Raw genomic sequence first — 27,454 nt, 5'->3', positions numbered from 1 at the left:
GCACACTCTGAGCTAAAATATATATTTAAATATACAGTTTCACATGGATTTTTAATAATTAAAAAACAAACAAGCCATAGGCTTATTATGCAGAAACAGGAAGGAAATGATTTTTGAATGATCACATGTAAAATGGACACAGACAATAAGTAGGCTGAGCTATATGTCCCCAGTGAATATGTTTAATTCTAAGGTAGTACTTTTTGCCTGCATACTTCCTTCTGCGCCAGTATAATGCTTATTCAGTGCAAACATCCATAAGCAAACAATCACAAAGGCACCATAAGTTCTAGTGCTCTCCCTTCTCCAGGGGAAATTGACCCCATTAAGGCTGCACGGAATGCCATCAGGATTCTAATTTCTGCAGAGACTTACAAATACCTCTCTTGAATGTATAGAACAAAACATTCACAGGGTTGCCCTGGAATATCATCCCACTGGGTGATAGCATGAAGCAGCCAACTTTTTGAGGCGTTGTGTGTGTGTGTGATTGTCAAAACTAGTTATTGCTTGTACTACTGTTTTTTTTATAGTGACAACTAGGTAGTGGCCCCCATTGAACCAATTAGGTCGAAAGCAGGGAGACCAAAAGTAAGTGGAAGCAGAGCCAATGACAGGCAGACTCCCTGCCTTGTCGTCACTGGGTGGTGAAGTTGCCTTTCCATATTTTGCTGCTGCTGCTGCTGCTGCTAATAATAATAATAATAATAATAATAATAATAATAATATATTTATACCCCACCCATCTGCCTGGGTTTCCCCAGCCACTATGGGCGGCTTCCAACAAAAGATTAAAAATACATTAAAATATTGGTCATTAAAAACTTCCCTAAACAGGACTGCCTTCAGGTGTCTTCTGAACATCAGATAGTTGTTTATTTCTTTGACATCTGATGGGAGGGCGTTCCACAGAGTGGGCGCCACTAGTGAGAAGGCCCTCTGCCTGATTCCCTGTAACTTCGCTTCTCGCAATGAGGGAACCGCCAGAAGGCCCTCGGCGCTGGACCTCAGTGTCTGGGCAGAACGATGGGGGTGGAGACACTCCTTCAGGTATACTGGGCTGAGGCTGTCTAGGGCTTTAAAGGTCAGCACCAACACTTTGAATTGTGCTCGGAAATGTACTGGGAGCCAATGTAGGTCTTTCAGGACCAGTGTTATGTGATCTCGGCGGCCACCCCCAGTAACCAGTCTAGCTGCCGCATTCTGGATTAGACATTTGTTGATGGAGCAGGGATGGATGGGCAAGTAGAGATGGTTGGGATGGAATAAACTACATCTTGTTAACCCCCCCCCCGGCCCTTGAGATGGGACGAGCCACAAACATGGTTATTTCCAGTACATACAAACTGCTCATGTGCTATGAGGCCATGTCAATCGGATGCTGGCTCCTGCCTCTTCTGCCACCAGGACCAGCATTTGGAGAAAACTCCCAGGATCAGAATCCTGGATGAGATTCATCATGGCAAAGGGAGTCAGGTGACCTCAGAGGACCAATCCAGAGCCACTGCCTGATGTAAAATTCCCAGATCTCTTGCTTTCCTTTATTCTGGGCAACTTGCGACTGAGAGCGTTAGGTGCTCCCCTGTCATTGCCAGAGTACTGTTTTTTGGTTGGCCTGCCTTCAGCCTTGTTCTTTCTCTCCTGCCTTCCACTCCACCTGTGATACTTGCCTGCCCTGTAGCCAGAACGCCTGGCAAAAAGTGTGACATGAAACAAGCTTTTGAAAATCTCTCCATACATTTTAGAACTCTGCTTCCACCCTTATTCTTTATGCTGCAGCTGTTTCCTGTTCCTCCTCTTTGTGCAAATCCCAGGGAAAGGCCTCGTCGCTGTCTCTGGTGTCCTACACAATCTAAATTAAATAGACGATGTGCTTGGAAATTTATTTCCACATCAGATGGCCAGGGCAAAACCGAGCTCGGAGGAGTGTTGGTGATTTATATACATAGCTTAATTATATCCTTAGCAGATTAGTGCCAAAAATCCTATGCAGCTCAGAGCATCTGCTTCCCGTAATTAATCTTACACCTCTTCAGTTATTATCAGGCATGGAGGTGCCCTGCAGGGGCACCTTTGGAAACTGTAGGGTGCCAAGCCAGAAGCAGCAATAGCTAAACGGAGCCACAAGGGTTGACTGTGACTTGATATAGCCACAAACAGTTGTGTGAAAGTGTGGACTGTGTAGTGTAACTTTGTGGGTCTGATCATAGAGCCACCTTGTCTGGCACTCTGCTTCCTACTGTTGTCAACCAGATATGTTTGGGAAGACCTCAGGCATGGCATGGAGGACATAGCCGCCATCTGCACACGGATATTCAGTGGTAGACTCCAATGCACATTTTGGGTTTCAGAATCTTACAGTGGGAGTGGGAACCCTAAGACCTGGGTCCCAATGTGGTCTATTCAGATCTCTGTATCCATCCCTTGAGACTGTCCCCTGCCAACCCTCCCCTCCCAGGCTATACCCCTTAACCAACCAAGTTCTGTCTTCTCCTTGAGTGCTTTTGCCTGCCTGGAATACGTCCTTGAACCATGATAATCACGCCTCTTTCTTGACTGGATGGAGAGATGTATGTGTGGAAACCTCTGGTTTTTGCTTGGCTGGAGTCATAGATGTTACTGCACCCACTCTTGCCTCTGGCCCCACCCACCACGGCATGCGGGCGCCAGGAGGTTGCCCATGAGACAATGTGCCCCTCAGGCTGAAAATGGGTCCACACCTCTGTAATGTAGGAAGGATGGCATGTTTAGCGCCCATTCCACATCATCCTTCACACAGACATCTGTTACCTTGTTTGTCATCCCAATGTAAGTAGAGCCCTGCAGGATCAGGCCAGTGTTCCATCTAGTCCAGCATCCTGTTTTCACAATAGCCAACCAAATGCCCATGGGAAGCTGGCAATCTCAACAGCATTTACCCTTCATTTGGTTTCCAGCAACCAGTACTGAGATGCATAAACCTCCAGACTCTGGAAACAGAGCATTGCCATTGTGGCTACTATTCTTTCCCTGATTAAGGCTGCAGTCCAATAACACTTTTTTGGGAGTAAGTCTTCTTGAACTCAGTGGTTCTTATTTATTTACTATTGCGTTCATGTCCCACATTTTCTCCAAGGAGTTCAAGGTGGCATGCATGCTTCTCCTTCATTCCCCCCCCCCCCTTCTCATCGCTGAGTAGAGACGAATAGGTGGACGATAAATGGATGCACAGGGTCTTAAAGGTGCAGGCTCAGTCAGATGCTGAAATGTCTACCTGAAGAATGGAGACTCCCCAGGAGTAAAGGAGTTCTTGTGAGTAAGCCTCTCCTCAGGAGTAGACAAACCCTTCCAGCAACATGAGTGATTTGCAGCTGTGTTCTGGTGTGGCTCTGAAAGCTGAGATGTAAGAAGCCTACAGTTTCAAGAATAGAGTGCTGGAACATCATCTTTGCACCAGCTCCCTGATGTGTGATAACCTGTTGCCTTAGCTGCCTCCTCCAATATTTGAACCTCAATTTATGCAGTGTCTTGACTCTGGACTGCGACTTGACCATGTCTCTCTGTTTGGACTTTGGACTGCTGCAAGGCTCTGATGCCAGGACTGCTCCTGTTAACTTGCAGCTGGTTTGCCTGTGTGTCACCTGAAGCAGGACATTGTACAGTACAATTTAGATGGGTTTGCAGGTGGAATCCCTGCCCCAATGGAAGAGTGGGCCTTGCTCGATGATTCAAGCAAGTTTAAGGTTTGGCATCTTCTCACAAAGCAACTGTTGACACTGGAAATAGTTGCCATTTTTGCTGGATTCCTTCAACATTGTTAGCATGACGTTGGGTTGCTGTCAGCCAGGTTAGGGTAGTTAGATACCTTGCACTGTTGCGAGCAGGTGTGGGGTGGTAGCTGTCTTGTTGAGCCCAGAGGATTAGACTACTTAGGTCGTTAAATTGTGGTAATGATCTTTTCCCACACAGAGGCATGCTGTTAACCGTGTTCCAGTGACGTCAAGCCACAGTTGGCAAAGTCTGATCAGGGCAAGGAAAGTCAAGTCAGAAGCTAAGGGCAAGGGGAAAAACAGGACCTTGGATAGCTCCAAGTGAGCCTTGCATGTTGATGCTCTTACCTACCAAGATAATTGTAGATATATGTCCCAAGGACAGGCATAGGCAAACTCGGCCCTCCAGATGTTTTGGGATTACAGCTCCCATCATCCCTGACCACTGGTCCTGTTAGCTAGGGATGATGGGAGTTGTAGTCCCAAAATATCTGGAAGGCTGAGTTTGCCTATGTCTGCCCAAGGAGATCTAGGTCCAACTGAAGCCTTATGTCAGTGATGGCCAAACTTGTCCCTTCAGATGTTTTGGGACTACATCTCCCATCATCCCTAGCTAACAGGACCAGTGGTCAGGGATGATGGGAACTGTAGTCCCAAAACAGCTGCAGGGCCAAGTTTGGCCATCACTGCCTCATGTAGTAGGCTGATAAGATCTGTTGCACCTCTGCTGGAGAAGCTAGATGGCCAGGTGAAGGGCCCTCAACTGATTTTGCAGTCTCTGACTTCTGCAAGGCTGTAGAGATTGATGTACTGCAGGGGATTCACCCTGTGAGTCCAGGAATGGTGGCAGGCTACGTTCTCTGGCTGGAAAGGTGCCAAATATGGTATGGACAACCCCTTGCTCTGAGGAAGCAACCTGAGTCTCATTCATCAGGGACTTCTGCTGCACACTGCAAGGCCCCTTGTTGGAGGGTACAATAAATCTTGTTATTTGGACCTCTTCTTTGAACTCTGTTGTCAGATGCATGCTACTTGGAGCCATCACAGAACATTCCATAAACCACCTCTGATGTCAAACCACATCGACTCACTAAAGGTTGGGTCTTTAGAATCAACTCAAAGCTTTGTGGATATGAAAAAGAACTTCTTTTTTTAACCAGACCTGAACATTTGAAGTCCACATTTATTTTGCAGTTTACAAGGGCAGTGGGGTAGAGATTGCTTGTTAATAATGATCATGGAATGCAGAACCAGTTCTGCAAGCGGTGAGGACTTCTGTCCATTCAGTTGGATGGGATTACTTTTTCCCATGACACTGCAAAGTGGATATGCGTATGTGTGACTATGTGTATTTGTTCACCACTTCTATGTTCCAGGTGTTAAAAAATGATAAATTGACCGCCCAGGGGCCACTTCTCCTTGAGATATTTGGAATGTTTCCCTTCCTTCTAAGGAGCCCCACAAGCCTCTTTGGTCTCAGTTTGTCAGAGGGAGGGCAGCTGCTCTGGATTGCTTTGCCAACAGCAAGCTCTGCCCTTCTCTGCCCCATCCACTGCCTGTTTGGCAAGTGCAATTTTTCTGAGTCATGCTTGTCAAACTCAGCTGCCATCACAGACTCAAACTCAGCTGCCATCATTGTACTGGCATTGCCAGTACAACCCGGCAAACCAGGCCTTGGCAGGCATCACCGTCATTTGGCATGGAAATTCAGCCTCTCTGCCTACCACCTCTCTCTTGGATCAGTTGCGTCCACCAATTCACAGAAAACAAATAATCTTCCATCTCATTGCTGGTCTTACCATAGTATTTATTATTCAAGACCCTGTCTTGGTTTTATACGTAGGCCTGCAAGCAAGTCCTTTTAATATGGAGAACTTTTTTGGATGTACAACATTGAAGGGTGTTTTAAGGTATTATTTGTTAGGGTTTTTTTCTCCCTCTCTCTTTTGCTTAATCTGACAGCTCCCTCCTCACTGGCTGTGGCAGAAGCAAGAAAAGCTGGTATTCTTGCCACAGTTCCAACTCCCTTTAAACACACACACAGACAATGCCAGACTGCAGAAATATAACCAGGCTTGGTCCTTTCTCTCAGCGAACTACTGCCACCTGCTTCTACACTTACAGAATGGTAGCACTTGAAACAGCAAAAGACCCGTCCAGTCCTGCTAGCTAACTGCCAAAAGGTAAATGTCTGCTGCTGCTCTGTAAATAAAATTAATGGGTGCTGCCCGATTGGTGTTATGATCAGTGACGGGGCCTTCTTTGTGGTGGCTCCCCATATATAAAAAAGGCCGTCCCTGGTGTGGTGCATCTGTCTCCCTCATTATTAATATCCCGGAGGCGTTTAGAGAACATTGCTCTTCACCACCGTATCTTGATGAATGAAATGCACCGTTCCCAGCCACTTTGAAATTATTTGCTATGAGAGTGACTATTTTCAGATGCCCTGAATATTTTGATTTTTTTTTTTTTTTTAGGTTATTATGATTATTTATTAAATTTGTATACTTCCCTGTACCTGTAGATCTCGGGGCGGTTCTTAAAACATTTTAAATGTGTTCTCATTTCATTGTGTTGCTAATTCATTTGCTGTGATGAGCTCCTTTTGGGAGGAAGAGAGAGAGAGAGAGAGAGAGAGAGAGAGAGAGAGAGAAAATTAATTAATTAATTGGGTTACTAAGTCAGCATTAAAATATTTACCCCTAAGCCTGTGCTCTCCCTCTGTGCTCTAGAACTCCCACCTTCTTAGCCAGAAGCCTGTACTGTGCTTGGAATACAACCTCTGGCTTGCAGTTCAGCCTCCCACTCACCTCACACCCTCACTCTTATTTCCCTAGTGCCTTTTCAAGGAGTGCACAGACACCACATCAAAGGCTTTCATCCATGTGTGATTTTATTTCTTACATTTTAGCAGCTGCAGGGTCCCTTTTCACACTTGCTTCCTTTTTTGGTTCCCCATATACAGAAGGGACGTGCAATGTTGATATAAAATGCCTTTGGTAGGAAACGCTGCTGCTGTCTAAGCATTCCTCTCCCCCCCCCCAAACCTACAGTGTCTTTTGGACTTTGGTATACAAATGCTATGAGGCTTCCCTGCACTTTGAGGTCACCAGGCAAGGCCCCGGTCTGTATTCTGTCTAGCTCAGGTCAAATCTGCAAGAAATCAGAAGCAGGGCCATGGCTCCCCAACTCTGGAAATCCGTTCTTAATCCATGGCATCTCCAGGTAAGGCTTGTGTAATGGTTCTAGGGGTTGCTCGTGCATAAAATCGGCGCCACACCTGGCTGGGTTGCCTGAGTGAACCCTTTTTGTCCGGACAGCCACTCACCCGTGGCTGTCTCAATCGCTGGCAGAATCCGTCAGTGGGCGTTTCTTGAACTTCTTCCAGCAAAGAAGTTCTTTGACGCCCAGTCTCCTCCTACTCTCCCTGCGCGGAAGCCTTCTGTGCAGGGAGGGTGTGGGCAGCGGAGGACCTGTGCTCTCCCTGCTGGTCTCCGGCGAGGAGTCATGGAGCCACTTCGCTGATTCCCCCACCTGCCCCCCTTCTCCACTGGTGCTACGCTGAGTTCCTTCCCCAGAAGATGGGCTGCTTCTCTCCCTCCCGGGACGCTCTCCGGAATCCCTCTGGAGCCCTCCCTCTCCCTCTGGCTCCGATGGCAGTTCCCTGACAGCTTGGAATGTTGGTTATCTGAAATCCTGGCTGGCTGCTAGTCCATGTAGATCAGGCTTCCTCAACCTCGGCCCTCCAGATGTTTTTGAGACTACAATTCCCATCATCCCTGACCACTGGTCCTGCTAGCTAGGGATCATGGGAGTTGTGGGCCAAAAACATCTGGAGGGCCGAGGTTGAGGAAGCCTGATGTAGATAGTACATAACTAGATGGATCAGTGGTCTGACTCATAGGGCAGTTTCCTATGAATGGAAAGCGTAATGCTGGTGGTCAACAAAAGAGGTTTAAAGACTCTTTCAAGGCAAATGTAAAAAAATGTAGTATAAACACTGACAACTGGGAAGCACTGGCCTGCTAGCGCTCCAATTGGAGAACAGCCTTTACCAAAGGTGTCATGGACTTTGAAGACGCTCAAACTCAGGACAAAAGTGAGAAATGTGCTAAGAGGAAGGCACGCTTGGCAAACCCTCACAGTGATCAACTCCCACCTGGAAACCTATGTCCCCCTGTGTGGATCCAGAATTGGCCTCCACAGTCTCTTATGGACTCACTGTTAAAACCGTGTTTATAGAAGACAATCTTACTTGGCTATGAGTGATTGCCAAAGAAGATTATATCTTGACCTGCAAGAGAAAGGTGAAGACTTCCCCCACGCCCCCGTCCAACAAACCTTTTAGATAGTATATTTTGTGAGGTTCCAGTTGGTCTTACATTTTAGGACCTTACAGGTAGGACCTGCAAAAAATGTTGTTGTGTAGATTGCTTCTGTTCAGTGATCCACTCAGCTAATCATGCTATTCTTTGCGGTATCTCATCCCATTCAGTTTTCAATTCTGGATGCCAATTAGCTACTGAGCTCAGTTCAAGGTTCTGGTTTGGATGTCTACAACTTGTAACCAGGATACTGTTACCCAAAAATGGGGGCAATGCCTTTTGATGGCCCAACTCCCCAAGTTTGTTACCGGCCAGAGATTAATGAGTTGAGAGGCAGAAATCTAGTGAAAGCAAGGCTGATTTTTATTATCTGTTGCAACAGAGTGCCCACCCCCTTGTCAGGAGGTGAAGGACCCAGAACAAAGGAACACAACTCCTTTTAAAGGTTTCATTTTGGCATGGAAGAGGAGATCCCCTTCTGCTGGATCACCTGTGATAAGTGTCATGGTTACATCACATACTAGGTGGACTCAGGCGGATTGGGGTGCTACATTCCTGAATATTAGCATGTTTTCACACAGTTGCAGATAAGAGTTTACCCAAAGTATTGACATTGGAAATAGAGTTTCTTGGGGTAATACCTGGAAAGTCATCTCACCCCTTATATGCCCAGTGGATCACTGCGCTCTACAAACACCATCTTATCAGGAGGTCCTTTTCACACAGTGTAGGAATAGGACCTTTATTTTTGTGGCACCTGCTTTTTAGAATTCCCTCCCCTTGAATAGTAGGCAGGCTCTGTCTGTGTCCTTTTTTTGGTGCCCCTACCTTCCTTTACTAGCAAGCCTTTTAAGTTTAGATCTTCTCTAGTCTGCATCTTCCTTGGGATTGTGCCCAGCCAGAGATGGGCTGTTAATTCTGTCTTGTCCACCCTCCCCCCAAAAAACTTGCAATACTATCCCTCAGCAGAGATGTGGGTGCTGCTCTGTCCAATGCCCACCATCTCCCAGCAGGTTGGCCTTATTGGTCCTCACCCCAAACCCTGGGAAAATAGAAGCAAGAGTGGTTAAATCTGGGCTGCAAGTAGCATGACCTTGCTGCAAGAAAGGGCTACTGCCCTTTCAATAGTAGTGTGGAAGAGCTGGTATGGCTTGACATCTTCAAAGTGGGCGAGATGAAAGTGGGAGACATTTAGAGAGGGGGCAGAATTAAAGGCTGCAGGCTACAGAGAGGAAGAGGCTGCATGCAGTTAAGCCTGTTATCTGTGGCAGTTAGGGCTCTCCTTCTTTTTGGCCACATATTTCTAGAGAAATCCCCTTTTGATATATACACAGCAGCAGCAGCAAGTCTGCATGGACACCATTGCAGATGTTGCCATAGCTCAGCAGTAGATCATCCGCTCTGCATGCAGAAGGTCCTTACGTTTAAACCTCAGCATCTCCAAGCAGAGCCAGGAGAGACCCCTGCCTAAAATCCTGGACAGCCACTGCCGATTGGTGTGGCTGAAGCCGAGCTAAACAGGCCAATGGTCTGACAGGTGTTCCTGTGCTAAAACAGCAATAGAAGAGAAAGGGTGGAGAGGGATGGAAAAAAGAATTAAATCTGAGGAGCCATGACCAAATTAGACTATACTAGCAGACCCAGCCACATAATTTATATAAAACAAGGGCTGGGTCCTTGCAAGAAAGGGAGAGCTAAACTCCACCCCGCCCCTCATCCTCTGAAGGTGTTTTAGATAAACATTTTTTCTCCTAATGGAGTTCCAAGGCAAAGTGTATCCTCTGCTGGTGATGGGAAGAGCAGCTGTGGTTGTTTTGGGGTGATGAAACATGGTTGTGGGTGGACTCGAGTCTCGATCCTGCCTGTCCACGCAGTGGTTTTAATCACCCCACCCTCATTATTTTTTCATAATCAGAAGGTTGTACCACTGTAACTTCCAGTGTTCCCGATTGTGTGTGCGTGCGTGTGTGCAATATACATTCAATTAAATCTGGATACCATAACTCCTGCTACCCAGTTGCTGAACCCTCTTCTTCCCCAGAAGGTGACTGAATGAGTTTGCTTCAAACAAGGCCATTTAATTGGCTTCTGTGTAGCAGCTCATCAGCCAAATGCCCTTCGGTGGGTTTTTAATCTACACAGATAAATTGGCAGGGAGACAATTCAAAAGGCCCGAGTGGAGGCTTTAGATATCCAATGCAATATGTGTGTTACTCCCCTTCTCCCTCTCTGTTGAGCTTTGCTTTATGTAGCGCTGTCTCAATTGGCGTGCTCAGATGTCTGTGCTTTTTATTTTGCTTTTAATCTGGTCTTAGAGTCATAGGCCAAGGGCTTAGAATCATAGGCCAGAGTTCAGGGACCAGTCTTAATGTTTCCTTGGAAGCAGACTCTACCGATTGCAGTAAGACTTAACTTCCTGTTGAGTTTATTTTCTCCTGCTCTGGAGGGTAGGACTTGAACCAACAGCTTTGAGTTACAAGAAAGGAGATTCCGACTAAACAGTGGGAAGAACTGTTCCACAGTGGAACGGGATCTCCTTCAGTGAAGATTTCTAAGCAGAGGTTGGATGACCATCTGTCATAGATGCTTTAGTTGAGGTTTTTGCATTGTGGGGGTTGGACTAGATGACCCTTGGGGTCCCTTCCAGTTCTATGATTCTGTGATTCTAAGTATTCTTAAGATTGCAGCCCTAAATGCAGAGTTTAATTAAAGGCTCATCCTTTGGAACTTCTTGTACTGAATTAGGGGGAAAGAGTGTATTTGAGCATGGGCTGAGTTCTTTAATAGCTGTAGACCAAACCTATGCAAGAGTTCTGTGATTGGATCAGTTGCTGTTGCAATTTTTTACTTTGAAGCAGGCACAGAGGACACCGACTTTGATCAGAACAGCAGCACTGTCCTTTCCTGGGCTGATTCACTCATCTATTCGTTTATGAATACTGAAGCCGATTCCTTATATCTTTTTCCACTAGAGATGGGAAGTCTGCTTGGAGGAGGTAAATGGCAGGAAGGGCAAGGGTTAAGCAGACCCTCTCCCTTGTTGTTTGTAATTACCAAAAAAGAGAAAAGCTTTTTTTTGGGGGGGGGGAATTCTGCATGACTCAGCATCACATGAAATTTGAGCCTACGTTTAATTATTGAAAGATGAAAAACCAGTTCTGATTCCTCTGTGTGTGTGTGTGTGTGTGTGTGTGTGCGCGCGCGTGTGTGTGTGTTTACAAAGCATCAACAATAAGATATGTCTATAGATTGGTTGCCTTGTAGGGTCCCCACTGACACACATCTGGTAACCAGTGACAATCCCTTCTGTAGTTACTTGTTTGCTATGTGAAGTGACTTCTGCTTCTCTCCTCTTATCCAGAGGTTCTCCCCTCAGGACCGATATTGTTTACTTGTTGATAGATAATTTCCATCAGTGTTAACATTTACATGAAACCGCTGGGAGGCATTGCCCAGAGTTTTGGGGTTTGACGTCCCCTGTCTGCTGATGACACCCAGCTCTACTTCTCCTTTCTACCTAATTTCAAGGAAGCTGTCTTGGTTGCAAACCAGTGTCTTTTCACCCATGATGAACTGGATGACAGTGAGCACATTGAAGCCCATTCCAGACAAGACAGAGGTGCCTCCTGGTCAGTCAGAAGGCAGAACAGGGAGTAGGGATTCAGCCTATGCTGGAGGGGGTTACACTGCCCTTGAAGACGCAGTTTGGGTATGCTGCTAGATTCCGCCCTGAGCATGGATGCCCAGGTTTCTGCAGTGGCCAGGAGTGCATTTGCACGGAGAAAGCTAGTGTACCAGCCATGCCCATTCCTGGAGGTATCTTAGCTGGCCACAGTGATGCATGCCTTAGTTACATTCTAATTAAAATTACTGTCATGTGCTCTACATGGCGCAGCCTTTGAAAAGTGCTCAGAAACTGCAGTTGTCCCAAAGAGCTGCAGTCATATTGCAGACTAGGGATGGTTTCAGGGATAACACGATTCCCTTGTTACAACAGCTCCCCTGGCTACCCATCTGCTTCTTGGCACAGTTCAAAGTATTGCCCTCTGCATCTTAAGCTCAGGCTATCTGAAGGGCCATATTCTCCCATAAGTACCTGCCCAGGTTCTGAGATATTTGGGGGACACCCTTCTCTCAGTCTCACTACCTTCACTGCCATGTCTGGTGGGAACGCTTGAGAGCCTAGGAGCAGCCACCAAAAAGATTGAAAAGAGGTAGCCCAGCTGGGAAGGCCTAATTGAAAATTAACCAGGAAGCAAGACACCGAGACAGAATTCTGGAGAGTGATGAGAGCAGCGGATAATGAGAAACAAAAGGAAAACGTAAAGAGGATGAGAATACTCTGTGGGCAGAGAGAATTGTTATTCTGAAGTGAGGGTGCTTAAGTCTTGCTGTGGACCAATTCAGAGAATGTGCCTTTTGCCCTTTGCCTACAATATGGCTGAGAAAGGGTGGGCGGGGTATACATTTAATAAATACTAATACAAAATTAAAAATGTTCTCTTTTAAAAAATCCCTCAGAATTAATCTCTGATGTCTGTTAACACAATGTGGTAATTTTATGACAGCGGATTTATATAATATAATATAGTCGTATAGTCAATAACATTCACTTTACAGATCTGAACGTGAGGTAAAAGTTGATAGCAAAGAAAGGTTTCTCTTTTTCTCAGTAATTGTTACTCGTACATCATAATTTATGTGATAGCGAAGTCTTTGTTTTATTCACACTTTCCCAATGAGGGGCTAGGCTGGCACGTCCTGAGGACTTGTTACTCCTGATTGAAAAACTCCAAAAAGCAGATAGCGTCTGACACACACCCGTTAACCCTGCCATGCTGTGGAGACTCCGGCAGGGCCCATCTGTTTAGGATTCACTAGCAGTATCAATCTTGATGCAGCATCTTGCTCTCGCTTGCCCTAAAGTGTTGTCTGGCCCTTGTCAAACATCTGCTGTTGTGCTGCCCCGTGCCTGGCACTTTGACGGCAGGTGTAAATGATGCTTCTGCGTGTGCCTGGTTTGTAAACTGCTTCTGGCAGGGAGAGGGAGTTGCACTTCTAGGTGCGAGAGACGTCACTGAACCTTGGGGAATGATTCAATGAGAATGCCACACACACCCCTTCTCCCAGCACCAGTTGTTTTATGTACTAGCACAATTTATTGTCATATGTTAGGTTGGGTATGCATGGAAGTATGGGCCCCTCCAGACGTCCTTTTGTATGGTGCGTTCATGATGAAATCCTATAGCTTTTTATACCACAAGTCTTCTGGGGTTTGGTGTGGTTTCCGTTGCGCTATCATGCACGTGCAATCATGGAAGACAGCAATGAGGCCTGGGCAGGCCACAAACCAGTCTTTCTGTTTTATATACCTGCTGGGATTGACAAGGCATATGACCCTCACCTGAATATCATAGCTCTCCTGACAGGTGATTTGGTCTGCAGCCACAGTGTGGAAATAAAGGAGGAGATTGCCCACCAGATAGCAGGCACTCTATTATTCTAATTAGGCCCCAGTTATTTCCCTTACAATCCCCATATCAATGAATTAATCAATTTTAATCTAGCGTGTAAATTCTGAAAACTTTCTGATTTGTTAATACGAGCAACTACTTCTCTCGCTTCTTTACAAACAGTATTTCTACCTGCAACACTTTTGAGAAAACCAGCTCCTCTTCCTTTCACAGATATTTTGTTTCCATTTGCAACTGTAGCTGCCTCTGATGAGTTATCATTTAACTCTTTGAGTCTCGTAGCTGCTGGGCCTGAGTTGCCCTGCCCTTGCATGAAGGCTTGGGTTTGCAATTTTGGGAGAGGGGAGACTGCTGCACTGGGGAGATGGCAGGCTGGCAAGGCCCCCAAGATTTAGAGGCCCTAGGCTTCATCCTACTTAGCCTTTACATAAACCCGGCACCAAATGGCAGGGCCGGAGAACAGGAGAGTCTGAGCCAAAGTTACCCTTTAGCTAGACACATCAAAGCTAAGGCAGACCGTGTTGCTCAAGCAAAGCTCCACAGGGACAGGAAGCCCTGCTATACCGCTTCCAACCTAGGAGGAGCCAATTGAGCAGCCAGGGTGGAGTCAGTCCACAAGTTTCTTCACTAAGAAGCTGTAGTGACGTGGTTTCCCACACGGGGCAGTGGTTAGCAGTTCCCAACAATCTCTATGCATTAGAGGCACATTTCATGCACAGAGACCCTCAGAACTCTGCCAGTGAGTGCTGAGATCACCCATGTTAGCACAGGGGGCAGGTTTTGTCCTTATTCCACTGGCGTCCCCAAGGGCACTGTTTTTCTTTCGGCCATAGGAATAACCACCCATATGCAACCATTCACTTATACTGTATATGAGAAAGAAAAGGGTTCGTATCAATACCTAGGGCTGTGGATAAATGGAAGGCTATAAAAACTTCTGTTTGCATCCCAGAATATCCCATGTTTTGGTCCATCACTCGCATTAGAGTGCGAAACCAGAAGACGCTCAGTCTCGCGTGAGACAACAGGGTTGCTACAGACTGGAAGGCACTTCGGTGTGACCCTGCTGATGTCTTGATTTTGGATATGAAAATGTCGGAGGGTATGCAGGTTGGCAAAAGCTTTCGTATTTGAATAATCATATGAGTTTTACCCATCCATTAATTGATTGACTCAATGATCAGATTTGCATGAATGAGCATACAGGTCAAAGTAACAGTTCTGCAGCAAGGAGCAAAGCTTATTTCTTTTTAAATGATGCATGTATTAATTTAGTTTACATACTTTGTCAGATTTATGTCCCACCTTTCCTCCAAATGACGCTCAATATACCAGTGGGACTCTTAACAGGCACCCTCATAGGAGAAGCATTCCCTATGGTGTGAGTGAAAAGGGAGGGATGTGTCCTTTTAGGGAGGGTACAGTTTTTATAATTTATTTTAAATTTATTCTATTCACAATATTGGGTAAAATCGGCTGCTGGCTTCATCAGCAGCCTGCTTTCTTCTCAGAACTTTGCATCTGTTGCCACAGAGAGACTCAGAAGTTGCTCTGGTATGACAAATGTTGTCATTTGCCACTTTATGGTGAGTCACCTTGGAAGAAGATATCATGTGTGAGCGAGCACAATGGTGTGTCATTAATGTGCATTTGTGAGACTGCGTGTGCGTGGTTCATTTCTGCAAGCACACAGCCACTTCAAGTGGCAGATTTTGGGCACTGCTAAGGGCAGCAGAAGGCGAAACGGAAGGTCTGGCCCCTGGGTCACAGTCCTCTGGGCCACTGTCTTGCGCGACCTTCATTGAAATGAATGGCAGTGCACTTGCAGAGCTCCTGTTCATTTCAGTGGGATTGATGGAAGCTTCCTGTCCTCCTTTATGGAGGACAAGGCTACCAATGGCTACTAGCCACAATGGCTATGTTCTACCTCCACTGTCGGAGGCATCATGCCTTTGCATATTAGTTTCTGGAATCACAGCTGGGCACAGTGCTGCTGTGCTCCCTGCCCATCTTGCAGGCTTCCCATAGGCCACCATGAAAACAGGTGGTTGGACTAGATAGGCCACTGGCTTGATCCAACAGGCTTGTCTTACCTTCTTATGGTGGGTTAGCATCTTGTATTAATGTCAGGCATCAGGGAATCTGATCTCCCCACAGTAGGCAGCCAGGAATAGACAAGGAAAACTCTTACCAATGTCTTTTATTCAATATTCACAGAGAGAGGCTTAGAAATGCTGCCTCTTGGAGTAATGGCTTTGTGCCAAGTAAAATCCCACCCCCTCTGTCTCTCCTATTTTATGTCATCCCTACAGCGGCTGACCTGTGCCTTCTGCCTCTGAGCTCTCTGCTCTCCTACTTTCAATGCCTTACCTGGAATGCTTTCTGAAGACACTGAGTCTGTCAGCTGTTTCTCCCCTGGTGCTGCTTCTTCTTCCTGCTCCTCTCCCATTATTTCCCAGCTTTCCCCCTCTTCAGCTACTGAGCTGTGACATCCCACAAACCACTGTTGCAAATCTATACTGTCTTCCTCTTCTCTGGAAGGGTTAGGCTGGGGAGGCGGCCTCCACCATTCCTCTTCCTCTGCCCAGTCCAGCTCTGCAATCCTGTGATTCTGTGCCAGTAGATCCAGCTCCCTCCTCCACTGGATTCATGTGGCAGCTCTGTTAAAGTGTTGACAGATTCCCCGAAAGGGCAGATTCGGGGGCCCAGCAAAACAAGGCTTGCTGCATCTACCAAGTTTGATGTGTTTGCAGGGCAGTGGGGAGCGGTGGCAAGGCGTGGGAAATAACATGTTTTAATAATGAAGCTGGGTTCCATATTTAATTAACATAAACAGCTAAAAGCAAACGCGATCTGTCTCCTTGGATTTAACTTGACAGAGACAGCGTGTTGCTTTAAATGCCAAGTGATTAGTTAAACCGCATTTAATTTGGTTTCAGCATATGGGGAGAGATGAGTGTGAGCGCCTCTGTGTGTTTGTCACGTGGCATTTCTTTTTTTGGGTGGCGGGGGCGAGGTCTCTAACCGCCGCCGGCGTGCTGTTAGTCCGGTTCATATTGGTCTTGGGAGATGTGTAGAGGCGGTTTCTTTATGCGTATTGTGGGGATCTTTCTACAAGGATCAGCTGCGGGGGGAAACTGAGGCAGCCGAGGTGTGCGAAGAAGGGGGCCTGTGGGAGAATAATTGCAGTTGTGACCCCAAGGGCAGGCTTTCCAAAGGTTGTGTAAAAATAGGGGGTTATGGGAGGCTGGGATTTGGCCTGTGGATACATGTGGACATAGGTGCCTACCTGATGCTGAGTCAGAACACCAGCTCTCTCTGGCTCAGTGGTTCTCTAATGTTTTTTCTCTGGGTCACAGTTGCAGAATAAAAAATTGCTTGCTCCACAGCAAATGTTTTATTGATAAGAAATACATTGCAAAACAAAATGAAGCAACTCCTGTGTTCCAGCACTGCTAGATTTATAACGTAGAACACAGCTACTTTATAACATGATCATGGGGCATCCAGAAAACATAAGCAGCGCTTGTGGGCATCCCACAGATATCTGGTTGGCAGTTGTGAGAGCAGGACTAGATGGGCCATTTGCTCGATGCAGCAGGCGACTCTTACCTTAGGCTTCCCCGCTCCAGCAGTCATTTTAAGGTGGCGTTTGGTTTTATGGTGCATTTTTATGTTTCCATTGTCCCATTTTCTGTGGATTGTTTATATGTGTACTGCTTAGAAACGAGAATAATTAAGCAGTATAGAAATGTCTTGATTAATTAATTGAACAAATAAATAAAGACGCCTGGGGGCTGAAGCTTGGGCTTTCCATATGCAACACATGTGTTCTGCCACTGTGCCACCATTATTTGTTGGGATTTTTTATTTGCAAACGTGCATGCATGAATAAATACATCTGTCTGGATGGTAAACTGCAGCTTGTGGAAGATGGGAAGGTTCAGCAGATATGAACACTAAATACGGGTGTTTAGTACTACTTCTGCCCCTCTGGCATACCTAACAGCTGTGGATCTTGTAGCAAGCGTTGTCTGGTGGATAGGGACCTAGACTGGAATCTAAGGGATCTGAGTTCAAGACGTACTGACTGTCACGATATAGGAGGTCTTTCCTGTGCCCTCAGTTTCTCATTTGTGCATTGGGAATAGCTGTGATCTGTCTGGTATCGAGGGATTGACAGATGGTCTGTTTACAGTCTAGGGCAGTTTCACATGTGTTCATTCATAAGTCTGTCCTAGCAAACAGTTTTTTGCATCAATATACGATCAAAACAAAATACACAAACCCTTCTCATTATTTTTGCATTCATCTTTTTTGTACATGTTACTCTGTAATGTGCATATTATCCTATAGTACACAATTTTATACTCATTTTGGGCTTAGGAGTTGAGAACTGTACCACAAACTTTGATGAAGTGCAAAAGCTGGGCAATCACTTTGTTTTCCAATGTGTGTATTAGCTTGGGAAAATTGTGTGTGCTTGTCTGTATCCATCTGGGAATCAGTTTGGATGAAACAAAGCCTGCAAGCATCACTACTTATAACACTGGAAAGCTTCGAGGGAAGCTTTGAGGTTGAAGGACTCATGTGATGTGGTTTGTGGCAAGAGTAAAGCAAAGGAATACATTCAAACTAGGTCTGCTACCCAGCCAGCACCTTGGAGTAGAATATTAGATGGGAATTCTGAAACATAGATGGAAATAATTGAACACATGAGCTGCCTTGTACCAGGACAGACCATTTGTCCATCTACCCCAGTCTTTCCCAACCTGGTGTTTTGGACCAGTTTCCACCAGCCCCAACTGGAATGACCAATGGTCAGGGATGACCGGAGCTGTGATCTAAAACAGGGATAGTCAATGTCCTTTGAGTGCTGTTGGATGCCAACTCCCATATTTCCTGACCATTGGCTATGTTGACTCGAATGCACTATTATTACACTAAGTGCTTGCTGCAGAATATGCCTGCAAAACACCCCACAACTCCAATCTGGAGGGGAACTAGGTTAAGAATTAGTTCTGGAGATAGTTGGTAGAGTAAGGTAAAGGGTAAAGGGACCCCTGACCATTAGGTCTAGTCGCGGACGACTATGAGGTTGTGGCGCTCATCTCGCTTTATTGGCCAAGGGAGCTGGTGTACAGTTTCCGGGTCATGTGGCCAGCATGACTAAGCCGCTTCTGGCGAACCAGAGCAGCGCACGGAAACGCCGTTTACCTTCCTGCCGGAGCGGTACCTATTTATCTACTTGCACTTTGATGTGCTTTCAAACTTCTAGGTTGGCAGGAGCAGCGACCGAGCAACGGGAGCTCACCCCGTCGTGGGGATTCGAACCGCTGACCTTCTGATCGGCAAGTCCTTCTAGGCTCTGTGGTTTAACCCACAGTGCCACCCAAGTTAGTAGAGTATGAGACTGTTAATCTCAGGGTTGTGGGTTCAAGCTCCACATTGGATGAAAGATTCCTGCTTTGCAGGGGGTTGGACTAAATGGCCCTTCCAACTCTTCTGTGATTCTATGGAGGAAAGTATAGGTAGGGTACCTCAAGGCTGTGGGCCTCTCTGTTTAGCCCTCAGGATTCTCACCAGGTCACACCTGTTCCCTAAATCCCCCCCCCCCACTGAACATTCTCCACAAGCCTCCTTTTGTGTTTTTGCTTGAGTGGAATGTGATTTTGCCTCTGGCTTGATTGGTTGCAGAAGGGAAAGATGGTGTGTGTGTAAATCTATCAAAACCTCTAAATTTTGTGTGGCTGTAGACTACTGTACAAAGATAAAAGTCCCACCCATTGCTCCGCCCACATTAGCCTCTTGCCCCCGCCCACTACTGGCACACAGGTTGCCCACAGGCAAATGCAGCCCTCTATCTAAGAAGGGTTCCCCACTGCTGTTTTAAGTGGACAGTGGAGGTAGGCACCTTTGGGTGGCTAGCAAAGGGCCTGCCTACTGTGACTGGCCTTGCATTGTCATGCAGCAAAAAGGCTTTGAAGAAGGAAAAATTGGGGGGAAATGTAGCTCAGAGAAATGCGGAGCTCTCTCTGAGCACATTGCTGAAGAAATCTCCCCCTGGGCATCGTTGCACTTTAGACTCATGCATGCATCCTTGCTTGGCTAGGGAACATCGGCTTTCCACACCAGTTTAGAGGTTGGATTTTAAAAAACAAAATAAAACACTGAAGCAAATGCTAAAGACAAGTCAATTGCTTCCTTGAAAATCCACAGCCATCAGCACATAGTCAGGCAAATGGCTCGGTGGGTGACATGCGCCGGGCAGTGCGCTGACGTCGTGTTTGGATTGCACAGCTGCAGTTAATCAGAAAGGAAGGCAATAGCAAGGGAGCGGATCTACAGCACACACACACACTCTTTTAAACTGATGGCTGCCATTGCAAAATTCATTCAATCAATCAAGGTGAGGGCTGATTCACAAATGCATGTGCATCGCTCAGTGCCTTCACTTGCAGCTTCCTTCATGGTCCCCATTTAAAAGTAACGAAGAACCAGTGTGGTGTATCGCATAAGTGTCACCTCTGACACTCAGTGACCAGGCTACTTACTACCCTTTGGTGTAATGGGCTTGGTATGAAGCGATGCTGCTGCTCTGAGCTTCTTAGAGGAAGTGAAGTTGAAAATGTGACAATTCTTTAATTAAAGAGTGGGCCAAGGCAGAGAGAACCTTAGGCAGAGCAGCTGGTGAAGGCACTGCTGGAGAAACCTCTGTAAATAAAGATCCAGCAACCTTAAGTTAAGGGGCTCTCCAGATTGGTGGGATTTTTACGTGTGCTCTGCAACATGTCATTGATGCAATAATAGTGCCTTAGTGGCAGATTTATACTGGACTGTCCACACATTGTTCCACTTTATTAGTTGTATTGAGAGGCTTCCTCAATGCTGCTTCATTCTTGCCAGCCGTATCGCTAAAACAAAATCCCAAAGAGCCCCCAGGCAAAAATAGTCTGTTGTAGAAATACTCCAGACTAATTGAACTGATAAAGTCAAAAGAGGTATGGCCCATTTTCTAAGACCCAGCAATCGAATGACCATATTGCTTACTGTGCCTTGGGAGCAGAGCTTTGCTGATGATGAGGGAGGAGACTCAGCCGAGAGCTCCCATGTAGACAGAAAAAGGGAGCTGGACAACCAGGCAGCATCCTCTTCTGCATCTGAGAACAACAGTCCAGCTTCAGGGGTACATGGTAGAGCAGACCGCACAACACACACCACTTTGTCCGCTCCCTGGCCCTCAGCAGCTGCTTGCTGGGGCAGCTGCCTCACTCTGCCAAATGGTAGGGCCGGCCCTGCATCCCAGTGACTGGAGGATGGTGTGAGCTCCTCCTTGATTCCCTCAACCCAATTCTTTGTACGTTTTGGTAAGCTCATCTGGCAAGGCAAGATCCTCCCTATTTCCCATTCACGTGAACAGCTTTCTGGCACGGTTTTGATCTGTGGTGGAGAAAAACAACAGCACACCTCTGACCATGCCCAGCTGCGGTCTTCTTATCTCGTCAGCTCAGTGTCTTTGCTCCAGCATCTGACAGCTTGCTCTGTGCGGGCTTCTATTTCCTACAATCCTTGTTTCACCCCTGTTGTTGTTGCTGTACCTGTCTCCCTGTCTTTTGCTCTGCTGCTTGGCATAGACTACGTACATGTGAGTTCTTTTGCAAGGAGCCTCTTTCCCAGGGCCAAGAGAAAAAGCTGCCCGATCCATTTCCGACGTAAAGCAAAATGGCTGGGGGGTTGCTATTTGTTATCCAGGTAAACAGATAAATCAATGCGTGTCTGTATATGTACAAACATGCACACACTCACATATGTTTTGCAAGCGTAGCCACATTTTTCTGACCGCTACTTCAAATCCTCCTTCCAAGCTGTAGCCAGTGCAAGTGTGCAAAGGGAGAATTTACACACCCTTGTTTTCCCTCGCGTATTTGGCTTGCCTTGTTCTCTGCTGGAATAAATTACATGCTTAATATCTCTCTCCCTCTGCCACCCCCAGTTTCACTAATTTTTTTTTTTTGGGGGGGGTGGTTCTTGGAAAGGAATAGGCATGCAACACATTGAAGCTATATTCTATATATGGGCTTAGCCCGGATTTATATTGGGGGGGGGGGGGCAAGATACCCACATGTCATCATCCCCTGTCTGGCTCTTTCTAGCCGATTTGGAATGAAATGTCTGAACAACAATTGTTTTGAATTACTTTCTTTTGACCCCAAGTGCTCAGAAAAATCTGGCAAAATCTTTCTACAATTTCTACTTACTTTAAGTTAAGTATTTTTATTTGTTTACTTGATGGGGGGGCAGCTGCCCGCTTGCCGCCCTGGCTATGCCGATGCTTCTATGTTAGAAAGCCCATTCATAGGTGAGTTTGGTGTGAGGTCTAGATGTTTTGATGTATGTGGTAAAAGACTGTGCAGAATGCCTGCCTCTGTCATTTTGAACCCAGTACAGTGGTACCTCAGGTTAAGTACTTAATTCATTCCAGAGGTCCGTTCTTAACCTGAAACTGTTCTTAACCTGAAGCACCACTTTAGGTAATGGGGCCTCGCGCTGCCGCTGCACCGCCACCACGCGATTTCTGTTCTTATCCTGAAACAAAGTTCTAAACCTGAAGCACTATTTCTGGGTTAGCAGAGTCTGTAACCTGAAGCGTATGTAACCTGAAGCGTATGTAACCCAAGTTACCACTGTATTAGAAACTCCCATTGTTCTAGGTGCATTTTGCAACAGGGAATTTCATTAGCACGAGCAGTTTCTGAGCTCTGGGCGCAGTACCATGGCTAAGATTTCAGATTAAAACTTCAGAGTGGAAGGAAAGGAGGACTTTTTTCTGCCTCCCCACTTCCAGCAACTCTCTGAAGACTGGATATTAAGAATATTAAGGTAAGGTAAAGGACCCCTGGACGGTTAAGTCCAATCAAAGGTGAGTATGGGGTTGCGGCGCTCATCTCGCTTTCAGGCCGAGGGAGCCAGCATTTGTCCACAGACAGCTTTCCAGGTCATGTGGCCAGCATGACTAAACCTCGACTGGCGCATGGAGGACCGTGACGAGTGCCAGAGCGCATGGAAACACCGTTTACCTTCCTGCCGCAGCAGTACCTATTTATCTACTTGAATTGGCATGCTTTCGAACTGCTAGGTTGGCAGGAGCTGGGACAGAGCAATGGGAGCTCACTCCGTCGCAGGGATTCGAACCGCCAACCTTCTGATCAGCAAACCCAAGAGGCTCAGTGGTTTAGACCATAGCGACACCCGCATCCCAGTCTTAAGAATATTATGGGGATGGGGAAGGGAAAGACTAGACCATGTGAAAACTGAACATAATATTTTAGCTGCAGTTCATTCATTTTCAGCTTTGTATTCTTGTTATATAAAATCGCACCTAGATATTCCATTGTTGTGCCCATAACTTAAGTTTAAGGTGCCATTTAGCTCCAAGCTTTCATATCTCTGTTTCTAACACTGTCCACATACCTCGTAATAATATCACAGTTAGAGCCCAATAAGCATTTGTAAAACCCAAGCATGAACATAGAATTGCGTGGAGGCTAACCCTTTGCCCATTCCAACCATAGCTTCACAGTGAACTGTCCTTCCACCCCAGGCTGGGCTGTAACCAGCTCTTCCCACCTGCAGACCCCTGAGTGAGAGAGACAAAGTGACTTAGAGCGATGCCTTCAGGGCTGCTTGCTTGGCTGTTTATTGTTTTTGGGTGGTTGGGTTTGTTTGCCATCCCCACCCTGCGTCCCCTTCCCTCTCTCCCTGCTTGCCTTTGTCACGCAGAGGAAGGCACGCAGAGCTGACAGGTTTCCCTCCGAGCAAATTGAAACCCCATTGCTGCCTTCAGGGCCCTGACCTTTTCCTCGCAGCAGACAGAGAAGCAGGCTCGACTTTGCTGTGGGTAGGGCTTCCAAGGAGGCTAATGCTTATCCTGCGCAAGTGATGTGGAAGCACAGAATTTAGTACTGGCTGATTCTGCAGCTGTATTACTTAAGCATAGAGTTTGGTATCAGAGCAGAGTTCATTTTCTTTTTTAACCTGCAAGTTTCTAGCCCCTGTGGTTATGAATTTAGGCTGGGGAAAGTGTGGGGATTGTTTGTTGTGGTGCCAGGCACTTGACCGTAGGAATCAGGATTTACTGTGGTCAAGGGGCAGGGCTTCACATAGATCCTTTGGTGGTATTCAGCTAAGTTTTATGCAGAGCAGACCCACTGAAATTAATGAACATGATTCACTTAGGTCCATTAGTAGGTCTTCTCTGAGTAAAACTTAGTGGAATGCTGCTCATGGCCTGCTTTTATATCCACTGCAAGAGAACCAGTAAGAAGAGCACTACAATTGTACCTTGCAAGTCAAACAGAATTCGTTCCAGAAGTCCTTTCGACTTCCGAAATGTTCTGTTTCCAAAGTGTGGCTTCTGATTTAATTAATAATTAAAACCAACAACAAGCTAAAAATAGATTAAAACACATGTAAACATTCTACATACCCGGGCACTAGAATATCAGATTCTTACAAACACAGAATGGGTATTATGTGGCACCTGTAACAGGGCCAGTCTTGCAGATCGAAACAGTGGGCTGATACAGAATAAAGCGATCTCACAGGTAAACTTGCAGGTTTGATTCTCAATAACTGGGAGCCACTGGTATATCCTGAACAGTGTCCCCAAGCATATTATCTTGCTTTCTGTCATACAAATAAATGGCTACTATCAATTCTTACAAGATAAAATGTGCCAGGGGGAGATGGTTGTGATGATGGCAAAACTTCCCTCTACCACAGACCCTGGGTGGCTTGTTCACACATGGGGTTTCTGTGCACACAGAGATGGACTGCACCCACCAGGACTTCTTGCAATATACAAGCTCTTCCTCCGTGCCAGCGTTTTTCCATCTTGGACTCCCTGGTGCTGTTGCTCTACAGTTTCCATCATCTCCAGCCAGCTGAGCCAGTGGTAAGAGATTATGGGAGTTGCAGCCCAACATCTGGGGAACCCAACACTGAAGAACGCTGTTCTGCACATATAATGCTTGTAATAATGATAGACGTTTTGTTAATTGTCAGATAATCTGGACTTGGCTGTGACTAACAGGGCAGCTTGTTCTGCCGTGACAGCTGCCAAGATCTGCCATGATTTTGTTCAAAGCAATTTAATTTACTGTGGTGGTGGTGGGCAATTCTGTATGAATATAATTCTGCCTTTAGTGTAACTTCTGTTGTTTGTTATTACGGGCTTTCTTTATGTCTCAATTAAGTGGTTCTCAAACTTTCCGCCCTCGGGTAACCTTTTCTGCATCCATTTTTATGCTGTTAAATCTCTCCAGATCAAATGTGAAACATTGCAGTGTTTTGTTTTGTTTTTACGGGGAGGGGGCGGATTTAGGGCACACTCTATTTACATGAAGTGTAAGGCCTCTTGGTCTTAGCTGTCAATGCTGCACACGTAGAAAGCATGTACTCTAGAACAGGATTGAGGGGGGTTGTTTTTTCAGGGAGCCTGTGTTGGATTGCTGTTATGCTGATTCTAACAAATTGCAGATTGTGCTATGTTTTCATGGGGAAATGGTTCAACTAAGCCTGTAGTTTTTAAAGCCCTTCCTCCGTCTCCTTTTGATGGGGAGTTGAACTAGTGGCCTTCTGGTTTCTGTGGTGGTGCCCCCTGCTGGTTGAGCCACTTATAGCCATGAAGGGGGAGGAAAATATTGAGCTATCTTGGCTCTAGGATGGCTCCACACAGTCTATTAATTCTTCTCCCCACCCACCCCAAAGAAACTGTTTTGCTCTGGATCTTTCCCTGAGCAGCCATTCAAGTGGGCTGAAATTCAGAACCACCTGCTCTGTGTTTTCCCTGCTCCTTGTACAGACTACCTGGTCGCTGGCCGTGGTGCTGGAAGCTGTGCCTAGATACTTTTTACTAGCCTGCAATTGACTCTAGACCAGTGCTCTTCAACATTGCAGTCTCCAGCTATCATTGGACTACAGTTCCCATCAAGTCAGCTTAGCCAATGGCCAGGTGATAAGAGTTGTAGTCTTCACAACCTCCAGGAACCCTATGTTGAAGAGCACTACTCTCAGTTACCTCTGATCTTAGCTCCTGTTGTCCTTCCTCCTTGTCACCCTGATTGGAACCAGGCTTTGGACCAGAACTCCCACCGCCTCCTCATTGGCCCACTTATGGGCCTGTCCCAAAGTTCCAGCTAGCTTTTGTTCCCTATCCTGGCATGGCTCATGTTCCAGCACTGGTGTGCTCAGCTGCCTGTGTTGACACCTGTCTTCAGTCAAAAGGGTAAACAGCCCTTCTGTGTGGCATGTGTGTTTTCCCTTCTTATATTATGTAATGCAGTGATCTAATGTGGTGGTGATGCAGTTTCTTTGTGCTAAACATGCCCGATTCCTTTGACTTCCCTTCATCAGAGTTGCCATTCAACCCATCATTGCCTCCTCTTAAAGTGAAACCGCCCCTGCCCCCACCTCCCCAGTTGCTTGTAAGCAAGTGTGAGGACTGAGCCCTGGTTTAAACTCTGCCCTGGTCTATGGAGCACAGCTGCCTTTAGTCCTGGAGTGTGGAGGGGGGGCAAGGGGGAGGCTCTGGATTCACTAGCAGCGTGGAGCGGAAGGGGTTATCTCCGTATCGGGGAAACTCCAGCGAGCCAACGAATGGCTTGCCTCTTCCTCAGGCACTGCGCATGCAGAGTGGAAAGACTCACGTCTTGACAGCTGCAGCAGTTCCTGGGAAACAGGAGCATGCCTCTCTCCCTCCTCTCATCCATGCCTGGATGTGGAAGATTCTCATCACTCTGAGAGCTTTTGCACTTATTTTTCTTCCTTTCTGTCATCCCTTGTCCACCTAAATGCAATTTCTTCACCTATAGCAGGTCTCCCCCCCCTATTCATTTCTAGATGATCGCTCTCTCTCTCTCTCTCTCTCTCTCTCTCTCTCTCTCTCTCACTCACTCACTATTTTTCATGCTCTGCTGAGTGCTGTTGCTTCCTTTCACGGCCCAGCTGCCTGTCTCACTTTGCCTTCATGAAGATTTATGGAACTGCAGTAATAAACTGTGTTTGAGCGATTCTCTTTTCCGATAATCCTCGGGCGAGCGCCCAATAGGGTGGGTGTGATCTGAGCGAGCCTGCAGTCATGTCCAGCCTGGGACCCCTCCCCATCTTGGTGTCGTCCGGCGAGGCACCAGCAGCCGTGCTACGTACCTAGCAAGGTTTTTCAAGATTGCTTTTCGGAGAGGATTCGCCACTGTTTTCTTTTCTTTTTTAAAAAAACCTCTTGCAAAGGCCACACTTTTCCTGCCTCACATTTTTCTGAGGAAAAGGGGCTACGGCCTTGTACCTGGTTAGCATCCTCAGGTGTGTCTTCCAGAGAACAGGCAAGAAGCCTTCAGCTGCAGGTAAAAGGAGAGCGAATGGATGGGTCAGTACAGAAGAGCTTTAATCCTTCACTTGCTCCAGTGAAGCCCTCCAATGCAGCTCCCTTCCTAGAAGGATTTTATCTTGGCATTGCTTTGCCTTCTCTTCTGATTCTGGCTTGAGGAGCTCCTGTGCGTGTGAGGCAAGCCCTTTCTTTTTCTTCTTGGTCTGCAGCTTGGAAACTACCTGGTTGGAGTGGCATCGTTCCAGCTTGCTTGGAGCTCCTCCTGAATTATACAAAGGGTAAGGGAAATGTTTTTCATTAGCCCAGTTTGTCCCTCTGAACAAACGGAGGCCCTGGTGCCTGTAATCTCGGGGTTCTCCTGCCTCCCTCTATGCCACACCCCAGACAAAACTTCGCTTTCTGAATCTGAACCACTCATCCAGCCATCGCTGCCACAAATTTTGAGCCTGGTTGGCTGTTTGGTTCTAGGCAGGGTGTGAGGAGCCACCTGGCTTTCCTTGGGGTAGTCGGTTGCTAGGCAAC

The 27,454-nt window shown here is 46.6% G+C and overlaps 1 protein-coding gene across 9 annotated transcripts in view; it reads left to right on the top strand.

Moving 5' to 3' along the window:
• The window catches only part of SRCIN1 (SRC kinase signaling inhibitor 1), a 331,708-nt gene that overhangs the window by 125,137 nt on the left and 179,117 nt on the right, over positions 1-27,454 (top strand). For 3 of the 9 annotated variants that reach the window (XM_079949238.1, XM_079949237.1, XM_079949232.1), the window contains exons 1-2: positions 25,752-25,834; positions 27,142-27,210. The exons of the other annotated variants lie outside the window; for them this stretch is intronic. In XM_079949238.1, coding sequence (XP_079805364.1) covers positions 25,777-25,834; positions 27,142-27,210 — 127 coding nt within the window. In that variant the 5' untranslated portion in view covers positions 25,752-25,776. Of the gene's footprint in view, positions 1-25,751; positions 25,835-27,141; positions 27,211-27,454 lie in introns of those variants that run through there. 9 annotated transcript variants of the gene reach the window in all.

The sequence above is a fragment of the Podarcis cretensis genome, assembly GCF_951804945.1.
Source record: "Podarcis cretensis genome assembly, chromosome: 13".
NCBI classification, from domain to species: domain Eukaryota; kingdom Metazoa; phylum Chordata; class Lepidosauria; order Squamata; family Lacertidae; genus Podarcis; species Podarcis cretensis.
The sequence above is the reverse complement of the archived record's forward strand: the minus strand, read 5'-3'. Positions and strand labels throughout refer to the sequence as shown.